At 40.3% G+C, this 24,125-nt stretch overlaps 1 protein-coding gene and 1 non-coding gene across 8 annotated transcripts in view; one reads left to right on the top strand and one right to left on the bottom strand.

Annotated features, from left to right (window-relative positions):
* Nup37 (nucleoporin 37) overlaps positions 1-24,125 on the bottom strand; it is a 53,091-nt gene that overhangs the window by 3,901 nt on the left and 25,065 nt on the right. For 5 of the 7 annotated variants that reach the window (XM_039078684.2, XM_039078685.2, XM_039078686.2 and 2 more), the window contains 7 exons: positions 20,923-20,995; positions 18,930-19,024; positions 9,560-9,650; positions 7,041-7,222; positions 6,674-6,724; positions 5,012-5,105; positions 3,752-4,014 (listed from right to left, as the gene is read on the bottom strand). In XM_039078684.2, coding sequence (XP_038934612.1) covers positions 3,901-4,014; positions 5,012-5,105; positions 6,674-6,724; positions 7,041-7,222; positions 9,560-9,650; positions 18,930-19,024; positions 20,923-20,995 — 700 coding nt within the window. In that variant the 3' untranslated portion in view covers positions 3,752-3,900. Of the gene's footprint in view, positions 1-3,751; positions 4,015-5,011; positions 5,106-6,673; positions 6,725-7,040; positions 7,223-9,559; positions 9,651-18,929; positions 19,025-20,922; positions 20,996-24,125 lie in introns of those variants that run through there. The other 2 variants (XR_005486570.2, XM_006241198.5) reach the window with 1 other exon arrangement.
* On the top strand, positions 14,836-14,956 carry LOC120094020 (U6atac minor spliceosomal RNA). The gene has a single exon (XR_005487711.1). It is a non-coding gene; the product is annotated as a U6atac minor spliceosomal RNA (small nuclear RNA).

The following is a 24,125-nucleotide window of genomic DNA, read 5'->3' as shown; positions in this document are numbered from 1 at the left end:
AGAATGGCTGAAAAGGTCAGAAAGTAGTTTAATGCTCTGGTTTCCCATAAAGTCTGTGTCCACCTGTGCAACAGAAACTACTCATGTAAACACACGTAAAACCTGATTTTTTTCCTTTATAAAATGAGATCGTCAAAATGATAGCCTAATGATTTTACTGTATTATCGTGCTTAGGTAATAAATGTTCTTTATAAAGTCATGCTAATTAAAAAAGTCTGGGTCTTTATCTAACAAATACTAAGCATTAAGAAGCCCTCCTTTGAGTTGTTGGTCAGGGTTCTCTAGAGATTAGAAAAACATTATAGGCTTTTGTCCTTATAGGGTATTGCTTTCATGGCCTACCAGAAGTGGAAGGTAAGTCCTATGAAAACAACATGGACATTGAAAACAACCCCAAAGGACCTGACAGGGAGGGAAGCAACCAACAGCCTTACCTAGCTATAATGCCTGGGAACCACCATGACTAGAATGGTATGGTAACTAAGGGTCCAGTACTGGCACACATATCTTGGTAACCAATAGTTATCTAATGGGACTTAAGACCTGCTTAGCGAGAGGAAAATGGTGACTAGTACTGGAAACTTAGCTAATTACCCAGGGCTAGTGAAATCATGGACTTTGGAGAAAAACTCACAAATAAAAGTTTACTAAACCAGCCTAACCCCTAACTAGGTTCTTAACTATTTGTTCTACCCACAGATAAGTGTAGTTCTCATCCCTCATCAAGGAAACTTAGTACAAAAACCATACAAGGAAAACAGTACAAAAAAAACCCACAACCAATCCTAATGCAGAGTTGTGGAGTCTAGTTCCAACGGATACATTTACAACATAGCTTCCACATCCACGGTTCAGGGGACCACTATGGAAGAGCAGGAAAGATTTTAAGAACCAGAGGATCCCCAGGGAGTTTGCTGTGAGAACTGTGTCTCTAGGAAGTTCAGAAGCTCTATCAGTAATGTCTTGAGCAGCACGACTGACCAAACACTAGCTCGCCTAAACAAGGACAAGAGGCATGTCGAAGACGATAAAGGCAGGCGGCCTCAACCCTACATAGAGAATTACAGTTAAGCACCGAGTATTTGCTTAGAGTAGGAGAACTAGTCTTCTCCAGGGAAGAGCACACTGGTTGGTTATCTAATATTACACAGTCAGCTCTGACGATATACACACAAGTCACACCGCACGGACTGAGCAGTTTGCATTTAGATGTCTAGGAATAAAAAAGGAGTTCATCAATTTGAAAGGGAGCAGCGGTGGGGAGTGGGAACATGAGAGGATTTGGAGAAAAGGGAAGGTGTAAATGAGAAAAAAAATAACCACAGTAAAACAACAAAACCAAGCCCGTCTTAGGGTGATAGTTCTTTAAATGTGCAATTGCACTTAAGACGTAGATGTTTTTCAATCAGCAAAGGTGTACTATTGAGGAAACTGCTCACTGCTGGCCTGTTACTGAGCACACAGGCAATGTCGACGGCACACTGGAGCAGAACACACTACTTCTAAGGACTCAACTGAACCGCTATGGGGAAGCATCATTCCCACCTTGCAAACATTCTTCTGCTGAGAGTAGAGATGCTACTAGTTGGGTCATACCGAGGTAACGTCTAAGCTATAGAAAATCATGGAAATAGTCTGGAATAGATACTTCTTCCCTTAGAACTATTAAAAGTAGTTTGGGGGTATAATAGTGTCTGTTAAGTCTCCTGTATTTCTGGGACTGTCTGATTTTGAACAAATTAGAAGCAACAACCACCAAGTCATATACGTGCAAAAAAGATTTCATTTTTTTCCTACTGACATGAGCTTTAAAACAGCTATAGGAATGTATCTAGGTCAGTGTCAGCATATAGTCAAATTATCAAAGTAAGAAACAAACATGAGTGTGTGGTTCTGTGTTTTGGCATGAGAGGCACTGAAATTTCCCAACAGCCTAATGACTCCATCATCTGGAAAGACCAGGATTAGTTCTGATATCCTGAGGATTTGTGAGATCCTGACTTTGTTCAACAGTGTCAAACACTGCAAAGTTTGACATACAAGTACAGCTTTTATTCCTTCCATGATGTCTGTATGTGAGGCTATCCCGAGGGACACTTCAACAGGAGGAAAACCCTTTGAGACATGTCTATAAACAAACCCAGGGAAACTAAACCCAGGAAACACTCAGTATCAGAACTCAAGTTATTTACCACGAACCAGAGTGATGACTAACAGCCCTCCATGGGCATTTTTGTCTGTCTGTCTGTCTGTCTGTCTGTCTGTCTGTCATTTACTCACTAATAGACAAGGTTTGACTCTGTAGCACAGACAAGCCTTAAACTAATGGCCTTCCTCTTTGATTATGGCTTGTGCTTTAGTCTCATGGAAACAAAGAACAGGTTTATTAAGAAAGATTGCGGGAGTAGGGTGGTTGGGGGGTAAGGGTGTGTGTGGAGAGATGGCTCAGTGGTTAAGAGCACTGACTGCTCTTCCAGAGGTCTGGAGTTCAAATCCCAGCAACCACATGGTGGTTCACAACCATCTGTAATGGGATCTAATGCCCTCTTCTTGTGTGAATGAAGACAGCTACAGTGTGTGTGTGTATATATATATATATATAAAGTAAATGAATCTTTAAGAAAGAGTGCTAGGATACAACTGCAAAGAATACAATAGAGTGTAACAGATGAGAAGCTGGACAGTACGCTGTGATCTGTATGTAACTAAGGGCAACAGTGAACTCTACTCTTTCAACTGAAGGGAAAGAAATCCCTCTCAATTCTTGAAAATGCTTTATTACATAGAAATATTATAGTTTACCACTGGAAACAGCATTTTCTTCCGTTTTAGGTTAATACCTCCTGTTTCTTTTTGGCAAAGCTGCATTTAAACATCTATAAGTTATCTTTTTCCAAGATGATGAACAGGTGGTAGTTACAGTAAACAACTCAACAGATGGGTTATATATTCAGGACTTATTCTAGGCCACCTATCCTAGATCCCAACTTCAGCATACTCACGTCCCCAGACTCAATGCCTAAGTACAACTGACTTTGTTTTTATATCACTTCATAAATTTAAGATGACCATTTTCAAATATCTGACAACTTCTGGCTTCTCAAGTGTTTTTTATCTCTGGCATTTAGGCAAAGTATATATATACTCGAAGCGTAGAGGCCGGGATAGACAGAGGTTATGTTGATGTACGATGATTAAAAATATCTGGGCATATGAACACATATTTGGTACACAACGAAGAACAACAGTATAGTAAAAATTTCGGTTTCATGAAAAACCCAGTTATGTTATGTGAATACAATTTTGTTTGACTCCCAGGTATTGGGTAAGTGGCTGTTTCATAGCAGGTGACTATGATTTGCCTGGTACACTGCAAGGGGCGTGATTTTTGGCAGCTGCGCATAGCTGACATTTGGAATTCTGGGAACTTTTGAGAGGGTATAAAACTGAGAGCCCGGAGAGGGCCTGTGGCAGCTGTTGCTTTCCCCTGCTGCTGTGGTTTGTCAAGTGGTTGTGAGCAAATGGAGAAGAACTAGAAAACCTGACAAGAGAAAACTGGACTTGCTCCAAGGAACTGAGGCCCCTAATCAGCAGGAAGTAGCCTACAGAGATGTACGCCCCTTCTCTCTAACCTTTTCTCTCCTACCTAGTGTTGGGCGGTTGGAAGGGATTAGGGTGGAGCAAGGATTAGGAGGGAGGTAGATTAAACCCAAAATGTAGCTCAAAAAGTACACCAACACAACAGGAACATAATTTTCAAGAAGTCTTTATCATTTTATTTATCAGAAAAGACAACTGAGGCATTTCTAGACTTACAGTATGTTTGATATAAAAATAAGTATTTTTTCCAAAATATATACTAAAAATACAAAGTGTAGGATTAAAAATACAGAGGGAAATCATATTTCTGTCACCCAGAACAAGAGCTTATGGTCTCCTCCAACTGCACACAGCGGGAGTGTTCTGTGCCAGGAAAGACCAGATCCGACAGGTACAGAGCCAATGAGGATGGGCTGGAAAACATGCATTGAAGAAGCACAGTGAAGTCTTAACTCAAACAAACAAACAAACAAACAAACAAACAAAAGGAAAACTACTGAACTATTATGTATTTGTTTTAAAGAAATGTATTTCACAGTTAGTAAGTAACAAGTGCTGGTGAGTGTGGATGAAACAGTCATTACTGCGTATAGTAAGCGACGTTACTCATTAGGTCAGTATCCTGAGAGGCAGAGTCACAGAGGAGATAACGTACAGTGTAGCAGAGGGGGGCGCAGCTCAGACAGACAGCGGAGGTGCTCCTCTGTGAGATGTATGTACAGAAAAGCAATCACAGCGCAGGGCTCCTTGCTGTCCCTAAACTGTGATTAGAAACAAGAACTGGGTCTGGAGATAGCTCAGTGGTGAGAGCACTTTCAGAGGACCCCGGGTTTAAAACTTAGGCCCAACACAGCTGTTCACAACATCCCTAACTTCAGTTCTAGGGATCCATAACCTCTTCTGACCTCTGCAAGCACCAGACATGCATGTGGTGCACATACATACATGCAGACAAACACTCATACACATAAACAGAAATCTAAAATAATAAGTAGGAATGTATTGAAAACTATGTTTGTAGCAGAAGCATAATAATTATGAAATATACATTATCTATTTGCACCTGACTTGAATGAAAACCCAAGCTGCCTATAAATAATGGGTATGGTCCAGAATAAAAAATTTTTGCAGTCTATGCAAACTAAGGAAGCAAAATTAATATAGTTAAATGAAAGATAAAATGTAGATGGAACAGATAAAATATGATTTTTACATTAATTTTGAAGAAAAATAAATCTATTGCTACTGGTGATCAAAACATTAAAAGAAAAAAAAAAACCCATTCAGTTGATAGCAGACATAAGTAATTTTAGTTAGTAACTATAAAATTGGGAGCTATGGATAGAAAAGTAAGAAAACCCAGTTTGAGAACCAAGTACCCAGAAATGCCACAAATCATTTTTGAATTACCTGAGAGTGTCCTAAATGATGAATCTGAAACTGACTGGACATTTTGCCAGGATATCCAGTGGTTGCAAACAGGTTTTCACTAATGGCAGACCACCTAAGAGAGAAGCAAACATAACAGTAAGTGCTGTCCCACAGACAGTAAGGTTCTAAACCAGGCTGTATCTTCCTGTGCAAAGCCAGTAACTCCATCATCTGGACTTTGTTAGTATGACTTTCTATGCAACCTCTGGTTTATTTAGCCATGACTCCTTTCTCACTCTGTATATTTGCTGAATGCTCACTCTAGGTCCTGAAGTATGTGCTAAAATCATGAAGGTTAACATGGTCTCTACATGGAGACACAGGCATCTGCATGTAACAGGACAGACGGCCAGCATTCTTTGACACTAAGTTACCTGGTCTCAGACATTATTACTGTTTAACAGCCCATCTGTTCTCTGTACCAACTGAATCTCAGCTGGGTTCTGCCAGCGTTCAGTTCTAGGCTGAGACATAATTGGCGTGAGGAAGTCATAGCTTCTGACAAACATGGAGGGCTCCTTTCTGTCCTCTGGTCGCTCAGTGAGCCACAGCCTCACCATTCCTTAGGTTGGCAGGTCAGTGAGCTCCCAGGGTCTACCGGTCTGCACTCCCCAGGGCGGGGCAGGGTAGGAGCTTTGAAGTCAGGTCTCCCCACTCAGCCGAGGCTTTAAGGAGAAGAGCTGCTAACACATGCTGAGATGAGAAGGCCTCCTCTGCAGTTCTCACAAACCATACATAAGTCACTGGTTTCAAAAATATTTGATCATATCTCTGAACTTTGGATTATTTCATAATAATCTATGGAAATATATAAATATATAATTTATTTCATATTCACTGGTGTTTGGCCTGCATGTGTGTCTGTGTGAGGGGGTTAGAAGCCCTGAAACTGGAGTTACAGACAGGCATGAGCTGCCATGCAAGTGGTGGAAATTGAACCTGGGTCATCTAGAAGAACAACCAGGGCCTTTAACCACTGAGCCATCTCTGTAGTCCCAATCTATGGGATTTTAATACTATACTGATTATATTTCATTCTTAATAATAACGAAGTCCTGGTAATTTTTACTAGCGATATTTCAGACATGATTTAAAAATAAAACAAAAAAACCAGCAAATTACAAATGTCTCACTGTTCTTAGCTTTTTTTGCTTTTCCTGTCATTTAAGGCTGCCTAATGATAATACAATGGAATAAAATGACAAAAACCAAAATATGTTAATGCAAATAAAAAACGAAAACATAACAAAATAACATGTAACTGGCATGTTCAAGACATATTAGTGATCTTGGTGTGCACACATAGGTCTATGCGCACTTGTACAGAGCACCACAGGGGAGGAGGCAGGCAGCACAAGCCATCCTGACCTTGAGGTAGACTGGTAGACTGGCTACATGGTTTCTGTGAATTACAAACATTTCCTAAGTGGTTGAAAAATAAATTTCCTGCTTACCTAAAGCAAAAGACAAAGCAACTACTTAGTAGGGAAAAGAAAATAACCCCTATAAAGCAACAGAGAGACAAAAGAGGAAAACCAATCCCCCACAGTCCTATGTAAAGAGGAGGGCAGGGAAGTCATCCTGGCCGTGGAATACACTAAATCAAGGATTCACACAACCGCAGCAGAAACCGCACATTACCTAAACGAGTGTGCGCGATCCATGTGGACAGGTCTTGTCTCTTGAGGATAACTAAAAAATAAGAGTTTACGTTGTACAAAATATGTGTTAGATTCAAGTAGATGAACTTCAATGAAGGTTTTTAAGGTGTTTTCTTTTTGGAGCCCAATATATTTAAGCTGTAACAAAATTCCAAGCAAGCGCTCAATTGGAAATAGCGAGCAATGGACACGGCTTAGAGCCGCTCTGGGCTCTCCAGGGACAGCATCTCTTCTTTTTCTACAGGAGACACTTGTTTTCATTGCACATGGAGTCTACAAGAATGGCTAAATGGGTCATTTGACAACATATTTATGTAACAGAACAGACAGACATACTACATAACTACCTGGACCGAGTGATATCCCAGATAATCCAATCATTTCCTGCAACAGCACCAACTTTGAAGGTGTTTTTCAAGCACCAGTGTGCTGACATTAATGGTGTCTGTTCTGACTGAAGAGATAAAATTGCCTGCTGGGCCATTAGATCATAAAACCGGATTGTTCCGTTCTTCTCTGCGACCATTAGCTGTAATACAGGACGGAAGAAGAAAAGCCCGCATGTGTCTCGTTAGCCAAGTTTGAGAAAGAAGCAGAGATTACATGTCATAAAGACATATATCACACACATGTATATATACACACACATATCACACACATGTATGTGTATATACATACATATATATATATATACACACACACACACATATCACACACAGAGGCAGACGCATAGGAAATGAAGCAGTGAGTGTCAGAGGTACCTATAGACTTGGACAAGCACCTAGTAAATACTGAACTCTTAAATTAGGAGAGAGTAGCTATTATTAGTTCCTCTCTATTTCCTTTTTATAAGATTCCAATAATTAAAAAAAAGTTTCCCATAATTTTAAATGTTTAATAAATTGTTATCAAGATGTGAAATATGTAACCAAATTCAAAAATTTATAAAGTAAATGCCAATTAAAAAAATTACAGTATGAAAGTTGTTTCTTAGACTTATGAAAGCATGTCATACAATATGATTTATAATGGACAAGATTTCTCCAATTCTGCTGGATACAGCATTAATCCCTAATATCCAAAGAATATCTTTATCTACTGTGTAAAGTGCCTTCTTTCTGAGAAGGTTCGTCTAATTTTGCTGATTTAAAGGTGCAGACATCTAGAAGTGTGAGGTAGCAGTGACGAGGTGGAAGAAGGGGGGAGTGGCGTCAGAAATCTCACTTCTAGTATTTAAGGTATTGAATGGTTTGGAGTTTGCTTTGTAATTATTTACAAGAGGGAAAGCAAATCACAAACAGAATGCACAAAGAAAAATACACACACACATACACACACACGTATACACACATATACACACACATATGTACACACACACATATGTATACATACACACATATAGGTATTCATCAGGACTAGTTTCAAGAAATAGGCAATCAACAATGTGACAAATGTCTCCATTTAAGAATGAAGGAGAAAATATTCTCTAATGCATTGGTGGTAATTTGAGAGCATAGTGACTAGCTGAAATTGTGGGATTAGATTATAATTGTGAAGTACAAGTAAAGTTAAAAGAGAGGTGACCCTGTTGACCTAAGCCTCCTGTATATATACACCAATATAAAAGTTAGGATCTGCACCTGAAAAAACGCAAGAATCAGAAACGCCAGAATACTGCCCTGCGAATGTTATGACCTAATTTTTTCTTATGGCTAAATACTGAAATGCAATTGTGTGCACACATGTAAAATATTTCCTTTACCTACTGATGGACATCTAGACTCTTTGTTAGTCATTCTGAACAGTGTAGCCATAATCACCAGACACATCTATGAACACACACACACACACACACACACACACACACACACACACACACACCAGGAAACTAAAAAGGGGACCCTGAGAAATGAAGAAGAGAGGGCACTGTATTATCAGAGTGCAGAAGGACACATGTGACATGGAGGAACGATGGAGGTCCTAGAGGAAGGAAGGGGGCCACCAAGAAGGTAGGAAGACAGTGGAAGGGCAGTGGGATACAGGAACCAATAAGAACAAAATATGTATACCAATAATGGAACCCATTAATTTATATTCTAATTTTAAGAAGCTAAAACAACAAAAAGGAAACTATACTCAAACATTTAGAATTAAAGATGGATAACAGATAGCTTAAATTTAAAGATAAATTACCATAATATAATTGTCATGGGAAAAAGCCTTGACACTGTATATCTGCTAAATAGAATCAAAGAACTCTATCTTTCCTGAGGGCAGAATGAGAAATAAAAACCCAGGATATTAGAAGTATATGGAACTCAGTTGTCAAAGGGAGGAGGGAGTATGGCTGTAGAAAATGCTGCAGGATTGACCCTGAGATGAGCACGGCATTCAAATTCTACGAAAACATACCGGCAAATGAGAAACCTTGTTGAATGGCTCCTGTTTTCGCCATGAATTACGGCTGAGTGCTATTTAAAACTCATTAGTGTTTTAAAAACTTTAATTTGAGTGCCACTAATATAGGACACGTGCCTTATGACACTGACACTTCCTGTTTAAATATAAGCATAAGCATAAATTTAACTTTTTTTTAACTGCATACTGCTAACTAGATTATGAAATTTTTGGCTGTAATCTGCCAAAGGCCGGGAAAAGCACACTCTGTCTATATGAATGATGATTGCAAAAATGCTAACAATTTTAGAGAAACTATTAAAGTACTTATTTCTATAAAAACGCAAATGCAATTGTACTAAGTTATGTCTGAGGTAGAAGGTCATTGGTCCTTTTCTTTATGGGTATGAGTATGATACCTGCGTGTCTTTTAAGCTTGGTAAAGGAAAATTAAGTTATAGATAATAACCTTGAAAGTTTCCTCAGGATGCCAGCATACACTCATTCCAGGAGAATGAAGAAGAAAATGAGCTGTCTGCTTTCCTTCCAAGCTCCAAATCCTGGTAACAAGAATGTGATTTTAAATACCTTTGATACATCACTACCAGTAAAATAGAGGAAACTGACAAATGTATTTAAAGCCATTAACTACATATTATTACATACATTTGTATTTGACAAACATCTTTGAGAAAAAAATCGTGCCGCTGGAAAATATAAAAGTAGCATACAGAATTTAAGTTTTACCATGCTTAATTATGGGAACAAAGTCATATATTTTCTTATTAATCTAACACAGTAACATTCTATACTTAATTATTAATATATTCAATGTAAGCAAAATCATTGTTTCTAGGCCATTAATTAGGTTGCAAGCCTACTTAAGTCACTTCAACTTCTCTCTCTCTCCTTCTCTCTCTCGCTCGCTAAGTAAATGTGAGGTGAGAGGAGTTTAGTTGGATGCCATTTCCCACAATGCCTATTCCTTCTGCTTTTGGGTATGTCCTATCTCACAGTTTCTCATCTGGGTGACTTGTCCCATGTTTTCTCCCACAAGCTGGCTATGCTTAACAGTTGCCAGGTTAAAGACAGGCTAAAGCAGCAGGTCCTTGTTCTTTACTGTCTATCTATGTATAAGCTTCCACTTCCTCACAGACAGGGCTCTTCATCTCAATGCCTTTAATCTCAGAAGCCACGCGCATGGCACTGGGATGTGAACGTACTCTCCCTGGTAACTATGCTTTCTGACTAGCTCTCGATTCCCACAGCCACTGTTACATTGTGCTGAGCAGAGATAGCATGGCAGGAAGGAGACGTCCATGACTGATGGGTAACAAAGTGCCTCCAGCAGTCTGGTCCTCCAGTGAGCACACTCAAAGCTGAGGGTGCAGCTCAGGGGCCTGTGTGTTTAGCCTATAGGAGGCTCTGGGCTCCATCCTCAGCCATCTCCTAACAATACTCAAAAACATTCACGAGGATTTCTCCTTTTTCTTTTAGGTTTTATAATTTATCATTCTTCATTCTTTAGGACTGCAAAGAAGTTTTAAAAGTTAAAGTAGGCAAAGTTTTTTTTCCAAAATGTATAGGTTGTCAAATTTGACATAGCATAGTCACATGTGGAGTAGCAGACATGTGTGAGCATCATCTACTTGATTAAATATCACAATCATTGTATCAAAAGACACGTTTCCCTATGTGAAGGAGACAGGTGTAACTGAAGCAGTTTCCATAATGGAGTATTGGGCCAGCATACACATGCCTTATCACTATTGGAAGAGTCGAAGTCTGTCTTCTCAGTCCAATGGCTCTCATGGAGGGAGGACTAAAATATCCATTCTTTTGATTTTAAAATGAATTTGATATTTGTTGGCCATTATGTAAATTGAACAAATACACCATAATATTTTCATGGTTCTTTCCCCCCTTTCAAATCCAGAAGGCAAAGAGGTGAAAAGATGGAGAGAGAGTTATGGAAATAGGTCAGTTAACTAAGTATACTGTGGTCTAATGAACAACATTTTACTCTAACTTAAGCAGTATTTTATCCTGATCAGAACCTAATGATCCTTTAGAAAAGAGAGAGAGTCAGCTCAAGCATGAGGAGGGTCACGTGGATCATACCTCAGAGGACTAGGATACGATGCTTTAGGCTTTGTAATTAATTATACAGTGATTCAACAATTCCCAACTGTTACATAATCTCAGCACTAAGTATGCAAAATACAACAAATTGGGCTAAAATAAGTTATCCTAACTAAATTAGCTACAGATGGTACAATTTAAGTTGTTATGTCTTATTTCCCTTTTTGATAGATTCCACAATTAAGCTCTCTGAAATCATTTTGTGCGGTTCAATGTATTTTCTATCTTTAAGGCCATCTGAGGAAGCTCCACTTCCTTTCCACTTTTGAAGTAGAGCATACACACACACACACATACATACATATATACATACATACACACACATACATAATACACATATACATACATACACATACATACATACATACATACATACGAACGGTGCATGAGTCTTAGTACAGAAGCACAGAGTGCTCTCAGGATTAGCAGCCAGAGCTAGGGCACTGACACCAGCCTTGTTCTGTTCTAGCTGTGACCTTACTCTGATGAAGGGTGAAGGCGTCACTACCGTGACTTCTAATGAAGTAGCTTACATGTTAGCAGCACAAAATGAAGCCACATAGCATGGACTTCCTTTCTTCACCTTTGGGTTGTGTGAAAATGTCTAACAAAACTGTGTGATGTTCTAGTCTCTCCACTCACTCCAGAACTCTCAGTAGAGTCTACCACAACAGATATGCAGATTTCTCGAGATTTTAGCACTAATGCCATTGTGACCTTCTTGTATATGTCTGACCTTAGTAAGCACACACAGCCACACAGCACCCCCTCCGCCGTGCTGTGCAGCAGAGTCTTAACTTCCTTACCATATAGTAGCACTAGAATGTAACTGTCGCATAATTAACTAATTACAAGGTTCCACAGAGTGTGTGCTGCATAGGAGACCGCATAGATGTTTTCAAGGGTTATTTCAATTGACAATCGTGGCGGACACTCTGTTCGAGAACTCAAGCGGGAATTTCCTGCGTAATACACTGTTCTTTTTCTTGTTTATTGTCTGTTTCAGTTGGCAGCTCACTGTCTGTCAGAAGGACTGCTGCTAGCAAATGTTTTTGAATAACAGACAAAAGAAGGAATGGATGACATTAAGCGAGGCATCTGTATCCATTTGGCATTCTCTAATGGGTAAACTGAAACACAAAGCACAGTACTTCCAAAGGACACAACCAGGTCACATGGACTGGCGCACTGATTAACTAAGTAGGAGGACCAGAAGGAGCTGGCGTTGTCAGGACGAGAGGGCGTGTTTATAATGCCCTAGAGCTGACGATGGTGTTCACTGACTTGGTTGTGATGGCAAAACGAGGATTCCCTTCTTATGTTAGCTAATTAAAGAAAGCAGTGGTACATTCTTTACCGAGGACATACTAGGAAGGGAAAGCGGGTCGAAAGGGATTAGTGTTAACATATGAGATGGTATTGGCATCGCAGGGCAAAGGTCAGAGGTGGGGCTCTCTAATAGAAAGCCCAAAGCTAGGAATTAAACTTATCAAATTTAAAGACACATATTGCCAGTGGTTTACAGTTAGTTTCTATAGCTTAGACTGTAGAAAACTTTGAGTCTTAAAAGTAGAGACAATTAAATGGAATGATAATTTGAAGCAAGAAGTTTGCAAACAGTATGTCAACATGCGTCAGATTTTCAAATATACTCTGAAGTTAACATTGGAACTAGTATAATCTTTACTGAAGTCTACTTAGCAAGCAATAGCAATAACTTTAAAATACTAGCAATATCAATGATGAAAGAAATGGCTTTCTAATCACAGAGCAAGAAGAATTAAAATCAAGAATTACCTATGCATCTATTTTCTCGCTCATTAGCATTCATTTACTCACTGAATTAATAAACGTATGCAAATGTGATCCGGTTTGTAGTGTATTTCCTGAACTATGTAACTATAACACAATAATGAATAATACATTATTCTGACTTCCTTCTATGCTTGGGGTTATTTAGGCATGATGTATGTAGTCTTCAATGCTGATTACTCTTAAAGAAATGTTGCATTGGCCTATCTTCTGAAAGATCTCAGTTTCCACTTTGCGACTTCCGTCAAGGGCTATTTAAAAAATATTTCACATATTTTATGGTTCCAAGCAGAGCAGGAGAGAAACTCCATTTTAATGGCAGATCCTGAGACTTTCGAATGTATGTAAATGGACAGACTGGCAAGAACTTGCTGGCATATGATCCACAGAACAAGTGAGACATTCTTTTTTTTCTTGGAATGTTCTTTTGAAGACTGCATTACTGGCTCGGTGACTAGCTTAGGTCATGAGTTAGTATACTTAGCCAGCTATTTGGTCACACTGGTGAAAACAAAGCTAAAAGCAAACAAGAACAACAACAAAGATGGGCTAGAGAAGGCCTGAGGGAGAGGCCCTCCTGCAGAGGACCTGAACCCAGGTCTCGGCACCCTTATCAGGTGGTTCATACTCTGGTAGCATCTCTCGGACTCTGCAGGTACTGCCCTTACATGGACAACCACCCCACCCCGCATACACAATGCTAAAAATAATATAAAACTTGGAATAAGTGTTATCTCTTTAAGAAAAAAGTTGCATCCTGTCCTTCTCCCATTCCTAGCCAGAACATGAGAGCTACAATATCTCATGTTTTATAGAGAATGTGCATGGTATATTATATGTCTCATATGCATTGGTTTAAACTAAGACTCTCCTGGTTTGCAGAAGTCATTTTTCCTTCATTGTAAACTTTTATCCAGTATTTTTAAGAGTAGGGGTGGGGAGGATTGCCTCCTGCCAGCTTTCACGATTACAGTGAACACCAAGTTTATTTCTTTTGTATCCCCCAAAGTACTAAGTGCTGGCTACGCTAACATGTTCAATAAATACTTGAGCTGACTTGTTCTTACAGAATGACTAGGAATAGGGTGCTCTGAATTGACGAATTTATAAAATCATAAGCTCAAGCCATTAATCACTGAAAAGGCTGGAGAGATGGTTCCCCAGTTAGAACACTGGCTGTTCCTGCACAGGACGAGTTTTGTTCCTAGCACTCAGGTTGGGCTGCTCACAATCACCTGTAACTTGAGCTTCACGGGATCTGATGCCCTCTCCTGCCCTCCATGGGTATCCACACATATGTGGACATGTGATTACACATAAGGAAAAAACTTAAAATTATTTAAAATAAAACAATGAAAAACAGTTAAGCATGTGGCTGAAGAAATGGCTTTGCTCTTAGAGCAATGGCTGCAGAGGTCAAGCAATGTCAGGCAACATGGGGCACTCAGGAACTGCTTCTTTCTTTGTTGAGAAAGGGTCTTGGTATGCTGTCTTGGCTAGCTTGGTATTCAGTCAGCTCTTAGAGGTTTCAAACTCAGTCTCCCAACTGACCAAAATGGCATGTGCCACCACACCTGGGTTTTCATTTTTCGTCATAAGTTTTGTAAAATTCAGTCTATTTAAAGAACTTTGGATTCAAGTTTGTTTTACTTTTTAAGAAATAATATGGTGGTAATAAAGCATGAAAGGTTTCTACTAAAAACTTGTCATTTCTCATAATTTTGGGAGAATTTAACTAGTCAACCAAAATAGAACATAAAAACGTACCCCCTAAAACAAAACAACCCCCTCTAGCTGTAGAAAAGGAGGTCAGCATGCCCCTCAAGAGGGATGGGAGAGGCCCCTTGGCTAAACAGCACGTGTGCGGCTAAGACATCGCCTCCGCCCTTGTGGCACTGAAGCACTGTTTTAGACTCACCCAACAGTGGAGGAGACAAAGGTCAGTCTAGACATCTGTCGTCTCCTCATGGCACCTCCAGGGCCAGGAATGGGCTACATCTCATTCAGCTGTTGGCCAAACAGGCCCAAAGAACCCCCAAATAATCCAGGATATCACCAAGTTTCTTGGTGGGGACAGGGTGACATGGTTCCTACTCCTGGCACAGGGCCCTGGTGTGAGCCTCCATGAGTATCGATGCCTACTGTGGGTGTAAGGCTTGTTTTTATAATAATGTACATATTTTCACGTTCCTCCGAGGAATACCCTCTCTATTAACATTAATGACTCCATGAGAATTATCAACAGCACTAGTTCAGGAGTCGAAGGTGTGGCTAATGTCTCAGCAAAATGGTAAACACTGGGTGGGACCTTCAGGATAGCCCTTAAGGATATGGAAAAGAGCTCTAAATACACAAGTTCAATATATATATAATTTCTCAACTATGCAAAATATAAGGATGCAATATGAATTATGAGGGGTTCATGAATCTAAAGGGACAAAGGCAGCTACACTATGAACTAGCTTGTCAGAAAGATATAAAGGCAAGATTCATGAATTCAAGGTCAGCCTAAGAATTAAACCCAGGTGTGACAGAAATAATTATTTCAGGGCATGGTTCCACCAAACTAGTTTATCATCTGAGCTTAACCAAGGCAGATAGATGTCTGAATTCTTTTGCAATGTTAAAAAAAAAAAGGAAGCTTGCTGTCTCCTAAGAATCGAAGGGCTGGGGTCACTGGATGCTGATTTATAAAATAATCTAAAGGAAACCTGGAGTAAATGACTGGATTGATATGTAAAATAAAAGACTGAACCTGCGTTCTGCAGATGAGCTATCCAGAGAATTTTTTCAGATAAAAAGAGAACTGCTTGGAGAACAAGTACATAGAGAGACACAAACATATTCTCTCTCTCCCTCCCCCTGCCCCCCTCTCTCTCTCTCAAGCAAGCAGGACATGGACAGAGCTCTCCTAGAATAGCAAGCAAATAAAGACAGAGAAATGTCCAGAGAGGAAAGCAGACTGGAAAAGCTGGGTCAAGCGGGACACAGGTCGTCAGCTTGGATCCACGGTTGACTCCATGTTGTTCTCTTCACCACTCCTAGACACCCCTTGTCTCAGAGCCCCTGTCCATGCTGAGGCTGGTCCTTGGCAGTTTCTAAAAGCTCATGGTAAGGCTTTGCTGTTGATGACAACAATTTACGTAACTCACTGGCCACGGATAAGTCAAGCTGGTTGTCACCCTTCCTGACTAATACTCATGGTACTGTAAGGAACTTTGTGAACTGTCAGAGGAGAAAGGCAAACACCAATTAGACAATAAACCTTTCAATCTACAACAGTGCTCAGCCTTCAAGACACACTGACGCAACAGTGTAACAAAAGTCCTGTGAGCAGCCAGCCACTAACTTAGAGTGGATTTAAGGACCACTCCAAAAGATGGGACCTGCACCTGACACTGCTGAGGGAGCCTAAAACACGAGACAAGACAGTCCATGTACCTAGGGGAAAATCAAATACTACTGTTGGCCATAGGAATAGAGGCATAAAATGACTAATGGCATTCCGCTATACCTATAGATGAGTGCCTTGGTCAGTCATCAGAAAAGCTTGCTCCTGCAGCAGATGGGAAGAAGTACAGACCCACAGCTAGATAATATGAAGAGCGAGAGCTTGGAGTACACAGTCCTAAATGGATGTCTCCCTCCACTTCTTTCCGTCAGGGCTCAGGGAAGTCTGTGGAGTAAGAGGCAGATAGACTGCATAGGGATGGAAGACGCCAAGGAAACGAGCCTTCTAGACACAACAGGACTGACACCTATGTGAACACAGGGGCTGTGAAGCACCCACAAGGCCTGCATGGGTCTAAGTCAGATGGAGCCTCGGAACTAAGAAGGGAGATGAACACAACCCCCTTCCCTAACCCAAGACTCCTCTCCAGCTGAAAACTGCCCACGCGGGAATAACTTTATCCAGGAGTCTCACTAGGCACACAGATCACACGTAAAGGCAGGCCCAGGCCCAGCAGCAGATGCTAGCACAAACAAACTCAATGGTGTTTTTGGACGTATTTTTTTTTTTTTTTGGCCTCATCATGTTTTGTTAGAGCACTACATATTTATATATATGTTACAAATGAAAATATTAAATAAATATATATACATATTACATATTTATAAATAAATCACAATATGTAATTATATGCCTATATATTGTACAATATATTAAATATGTAATAAAGTATAGACAAATATAAATTATATAGTAAACAAACATATTAATTATTATACAGGTCGTTTGTTTCTACAGTTAGATTTCTGGTTTTGTGTTTATGGGATTCCTCCTGTATGTACTAATGTGTATGTCTGTTTATATACATTTTTTTGTTTTTTCTTTGGTGCTGAATTTTATTTTTTCCTTCTGTTATTTTTCTCTGATTGGTCTTCTTCAGGATTGTTATCTTGTTTTATTACTATTGTTAACGTCTGTTTGTTTTTTAATGAGAGAGCAAGAAAGGGTGTTAACTTGAGTGGGTGGGAAGGATCTCTGAGGAGCTGGGTGAAGGGAAAAACCCTAGTCAGAATAGATCGTATATTAAAATTTTTAATTGAAAAAAGTTAAATTAAAGAAGCAAATATAACCAAGCTAAAGCAAACAAAAAAAAAGACAAAAAGCCCTTCTGACAGTAGTCAGAGACGCTGTGCCCCTGGGCTGCAGTGCTGACCACAGCTTCCTCCTTGGCTTTGCAGGGACATGTATTTCTTCCCTTTTCAGGTATTATTATTCTAAATACTTTTGACTAGAAAAATCGTATTGTATAGAACTGAATCACCAAAAATTATTATTACTTTAAATAGTCAGTTTAGTATTTAGGCCTCTATTCAAATGGGTTAATAAATCCTCAGGGCCCTAGGCTCTTATGCCTACAAACCTTTCATGTCCCTCACATGAAAATTTTAGCAGGTAGTACACAGATGTAATAGCCTTTAACTGTCACTATATCTTCAATTATGAGCACACTTCAATTATGGTGGCACACGTCTTTAATCCCAGCACTCAGGAGACAGAGGCAGGCAGATCTCAGAGTTCCAGGCCAGCCTGGTCTACAGAGCAAGTTCCAGGACAGCCAGGGCTAAATAGAAACCTTGTCTTGAGAAACAAAGCAAAGAAACAGAAAAGTCAATTATATAAGGACAAAGACGTAAGGAATAGCTATTGGATTTACTGTCAATGTGAGGCTCTAAATGTTTAGTAGCTGTATAGGTGCACGGTTTTAGTGAGCATTATGAACATGAACTCAAGGTGTGTCCAGTAACTTTGGTTCACAGACTGTTAAAGCAAATGCAGCAACTGGCACTTCTACTGACCCCAGGCTACTCGGCTCCTTCTTACCCAGACCACTGCTCTTCCTTTAGTCTTCCTGTTCTACAGCTTTGAGCATCATGGAAATGTTCTCCTTCTCCTGTCTGTCCTAAGCTGGGAAGGGATCACAGGGCACCACAGGCTCCGCTGAGAACTTTATGACTTCATAACTTGTCAAGATACCAAAGTTTCCCTCTCAGGCACTATTAGTACTTTTTATTTTGCTACTTTATTAGTAACCATTAACTTAGCCTTTGTGATATAAGAAATAAATTCACAATGTGACGGCGGCCTTTGTATCAGCCTACTGAGCTTGTCCAATATTGGAGACTTTGATTCACTTTGATTCACTGATTATATATATATTATATGGAAGAGGGCATGAGGTACATGTGAAGAAGCTAGGGAGTGTCCAGTAATTGGATGGAGACCTTACTGGTTGTGGAACAGTTCTACAACTTAAATGAAGCAGACTTCATTTCCAGTATTTTAGAGTCTATACAGAAGTTACAATGTCTTCATTTTTAAAATGTTTATTACAAAACGACAAAACAAAAACGTGGCTGTAATACAAGTAACACACCTGCAGGTATGGTCGTCACTCACACTCGCGATTTCCTGGCCTTCTCTGGGATGAAACACCAAATCATTAATGAAATCCGAGTGGCCCTCCAAAACCTGCACGAGAAAGAGATCAGTAAGGAAGCACGGCCAGTCTATAAGATCCCTCTCTAGTCTTCCTTTATACTCTTTTCTATAGTATTTTAATAAATCTGCCATTTTAAAAGCATGATTTATATAGGCACTTTCCTAGGAAGGCTGTCTTGGAGAGAAGTCAATCAGTCGACACTCTGCTACTAGTTCAGCCTTCCTTTTCCAGTGCGCACTTCTTATGAAACACATTATTTTCTTTAGATGCCTCTGTCCTCGTATCACACTGCCTTTCTCATTCACCACTTAAAACTCATAACAAGTGAAGCTGCAAACACTTTGGGGCTCCTGAGACAGAGTCTTTCTAAGCTTTTTATGTTTCTGTCTCTGCAAACTCACAACCACCTAGCAATATGGACAGTATGAAGCTCACCTCTAATGTTTGTAATCACTTGTTCAGTGTCAACGATAGCTTCGGAGAGAGCGAACACCAAAACCCCATCGTGGCAATCAACACAAAGTCCCCTCCAGCCACTGATGGGACTAATGGGAACCGTGATGGTCAATATTCTTCTTATACAAAAACAGGATAGAATTTCAATTCAATGTGAGTGTTACTATTAACAGAAAACATGCGAGCCCGCCTGCGAGTGTGCATATATGTTACAACGTATATAAGTTTTATATGAATTAGCTCACCCAGTGCTCTCAGCCTTCTGAGGCAGATAGAGGCATACCTGACTTCACGGGTTACGAAGAGTTCTCCTGCTCCCTGCCTGCTGTGTGGAGAACTGAGTTGTAATACAGAGTCAATCTATTGTCTTAGGAGGGTCTGCATTTAGTTTTCTAAGTCTCCTGGAAAAGTCCCTCAAGGAGTATGCACACGCTGTACGTAACTGCAGTGAAGCTCACCGATCTACCCTTCACAAGGTTTTAGGTTCACATGCTTCACTTTTTTATTCTTTTTGGTTTTCCAAGACAGGGTTTCTCTGTGTCGCCCCGTCTTGTCCCAGAACTCACTCTGTAGACCAGGCTGGCCTTTAACTAGCCTCTGCCCTGCCTCCCCGCAACACCCCAGTGCAGGGAGTAGAGGTGCGCAGCAGCACTGCCTGGCTTGCTTCCCTTCTCTGACTGTTGTGAGAACCTAGACAGGGCAGTACTGTTCATGTTTGCACTGACCGCTGCATATATAATGCTCATACTCTGCCCATCACCATCCTGTCACCCAGCCTAGGCTGCTACAGTTCACTTCCTTTTTCCTATTCTCACCTGTAAACTCCTCTTACCTGCCGTTCCTAGCTTCTCTCAGTCATATCATAGTTTCTAAACGCCTTCTTCTAACGGCCTAGCTACTAGGGTGTGTAATGGGTCCTAAACTGTAGTCTTGGAAGAGATGGTGAACAGGAGTCACCTACTTGAACTAACTAAGGCACAGCCTCTCGACTGAAGGGGGAAGATCCTCACCCGGAGCAGCTGGCCCCAGATATAAGTGGTCCCAGGAAGACCTCGTTGTTTGCCAGCCACCTTCACATCTGGCTGAAGATTGTGCCCAGCCTGCTGTTGCCGTTGTCCCTGTTCTTTGCTGACATCAGAGTGCCCACGTGATCTTACTCAGAATCTTCCAGGCCTTCAACACCGACTGGCTGGCTGAGGTGTGAAGCCTCAGACAGAACAGTACAGTGTTTCCAGCTTCTTCAGTGTGCACACTGCCACTGCTGGATGACCCAGCTCCCACTGTGTCAGTCGTATAATAAATCCACTGTTACAAAATATATTCATTCTATTGTTCTTTTCCTCTAAAGAATTCTTGACTAATCCAATGGTCACTAAAGTGTCATTTTAAACCATGGTAAGAAAAATTGCATAAGCAAAGAAAATGAACATATTTTAACATGAAGATGCATTCATTATACTTGTCAATATACCTTATATTCATTTTTATCTTGAAGGTCTGAAGTAAATAATCTAATCTTCATATCAGCGGCTGACGTACAAAATCTAAGGGAAAAAAAGAATCAGACTATGTTTAGCCTTTGTAAATTAGCGTTCTCCCCATGCCACCTTGCCTCTAAGTCATCGAACCTTGTCCTAACTCATAGTGACGCTTCTGGGGTTGGTGATGGCAGGTGCGGGGTTACTGCAGTTTATACTAAAAATATCATAGCCATTGAAGGAAGCAGGCGGCAAATGCAATGGAACACGGAAAGTGTCAGGACATTTTGGGTTTGTGTCTTCAACCATAAACAGAATTTCATACTAAGATGGCATTCTCTACCTTTCTCTGAATCTTTGCTACCTTAGGGTTTACAAACTGTCCTTTAAGAAGCCCAGAATACCTCAGAGACTGAAATAACACAGGCAATCTGAGCTTTACTACTAAGAAAGAAAATCGAGCTTAGAGCAAAGTGCAGTAAGTTAGGAAGAGGGTAGGCAAACACCTCTCCCCACCCCGACTGCACTACCCACCAGACTTTTTCCCACCCCCGACTGCACTACCCACCAGACTTTTTCCCACCCCCGACTGCACTACCCACCAGACTTTTTAAGTGTAAAACTGACAACGAGAGAGTCTAAGTTGTACCTCAGCCACACACACAACCCACTATGTAGTTACAAAGAAATTTCTGTTTATTTCAGAACACTCTTAAAAAATAAGGCAAATAATAGAGCATGAATATGACTATAATCATATATATATGTACATATATATATATATGATTATATAATCAACCTCTTGGCTTCTTTTAGCTATACTAGATGAAGTGACTTGAGGCAGACATTATATATATAAATATATATATAAAAGCTGATGACTAAACAGAGCCTGTGTCATATTTGCTGCCACAGATAAGCAAGAAGTCTTCACACGATAATCCCACGTATGAAGTGCCTGCCTGCAATCTTAAAGCCAACAAGCTAGTCCAAGTCTGTCACCCCTCATAAAGAACATGGAGACATCTAAGTAACACAATATCATTTTCTTTTTTACTATGGAAGCAAAAGGGCATCAGGAAACAAGTGTGACACTTGACATTGTTCTTGAGAAACTGCTGCATCTGATTTGATGGATGTTGTGACAACTCTCAGTGTTTCTTTTTTTTTTTTTTTTGGTTCTTTTTTTCCTGAGCTGGGGACCGAACCCAGGGCCTTGCGCTTCCTAGGTAAGCGCTCTACCACTGAGCTAAATCCCCAGCCCCAACTCTCAGTGTTTCTGAAAGACCCCCAAACTTGGGGAGACTCTCACTCCAGTCACGGGTTGGGGTACCCCCAGGAAACATGAGTAGCCAGTCTTGATGTAATCAGCAAGAGGCAGTTTTATTTACGAGATCTCGGGCTGACACGTATCCCACACAGGAGATTGAGTCAAGCCCCGAGCCTCTCTAGGCAGGAGCTTATATAGGGAAAACCAGGGGTTTCGTGTGGATACACATAATTGGCTAATACAAAGGGTGCACAGTTACTTTTGGCACGGAGTTACATCAACAAAGCATACGTGCAATCTAGCATCTCAGCAATGTGGGCAGGGCAACTCATCTCACTGCAGCAGGGGGATGACCAATCCTCAGGGAGTGAAGGAAGGGGAGGGGGTGGCTCCAGATGGCCAGTATCCTTGGGAGCTGATAGTCGGGCCGATGAGCCCTATCTCAAATTCTCTCAGGCATGTCTGGACTTTGTTTGAGACTAACTTTTTGAAATTTAACTCTTCATTTCTTCAAGACGTTTCCCGAAGATTCCGGTTTGGATATTAGTATTAGTGGTCTATATTTTTAAAACTAGTTGACCACAAACTTAGGTGCTGCCAAAAGTGCTGGGACGAATGAATTTAAGCGAGGGATCTCTGAAAAGTGAGACTTACAAAGTCTAGTTAAAAGAAGGAAAGAGACTCCATCAAATTTTAAGTAGGGTGTCAGGCTGCAACCCTGCAGGCCATTTGCAAACCGGAAGGTAATGTATTCATGTTGATGCAATCTTACTGTCAGCTTGTTAGAATGTCACTGAAACACATCCCTGGGCATGTCTGAGGACATGAGTGACAATAACCAAATGAGTACAGCTACTTCTCCCACCACAAATAACACCGAATGCCCATGGTGTGCAATGGAAGGTAGGTCAAAACAGCACTGATAATCACTGTGTTTCACTGGCTAAGTCATTCCAAGCATATGTAACATCTGACAGTGTCAGCTCAACTGTTTGCACTCAGAACATAAAACATTAGAAACCGCATGTCACTGTAAAACTGAAGACAAACATGCTACAGACAGTAACAGCATACACACACTTATTTATGTGATAGAGGAACACAATGCTGTTATCTACAAAGTTCCTGGTCCTGTCCCCCTGCCCCTCGGCCCCCTGATTCATTATGTTTTATTTAAGTTTATGAATTTGTGTTGGGCCAGCTTCACAGCTGTACTGGGTCATATGCAGCCCTCAAGACGTGGGCTGAATGCTCCTATGAGCAATGAAGAGTTCGGATATAAAGGTAGGCTTCTATTTTTATATTCCTGATCCTTCTAAATTTTACATATTTAGAATATATTATCTTTATAATAACATTTATATTTTATTTAAAACAATAAATTTATGCTATCAGCTTGCTCTAGAATATTCTTTAAATTATATAAGTTTCAAAATTGATTTGAGACAGTTTACTAAAAAACAACAAATAAACAAAATCTCTCAAAAATGATAAACTGCAGTAAACTCAATGAAATATGGAGAAACACATAGTAAAGAATGAGGTGAGTGTGGGTCTGAGGCAGTGACCAGGTCAGGGAAGCCTCTCACAGCCCAGTCAAACAATTTGGGGGTGAGATTTTCTACTACTTGCTGTTGTCTAGGTACAGATACTGAGAATATTTCCTTTTACTATAAGGGCAAACAAAACACACGCCAGCTGTGTGCTGACAAAAGATGTTCTCTCTATATCAGAGACAATATCTGGCTGATCACTGAGAGATCAAGGCCAGTGTGGGCTACATTAACCCTCTGGAGGGAAAAAAAGGCTGTAAAAATCTAGAAAAAATAGAACATTTTCACAACCTTGTAGGCAAACACATCTTATAGAGAAAACAAATCATCGAAGTGTTGAAAATTATTTGTTGGAAGGGAAATGTCATATTTT

This window comes from Rattus norvegicus, chromosome 7, assembly GCF_036323735.1.
Source record: "Rattus norvegicus strain BN/NHsdMcwi chromosome 7, GRCr8, whole genome shotgun sequence".
NCBI lineage: Eukaryota > Metazoa > Chordata > Mammalia > Rodentia > Muridae > Rattus > Rattus norvegicus.
This window is presented reverse-complemented; position numbering and strand designations above follow the sequence as displayed.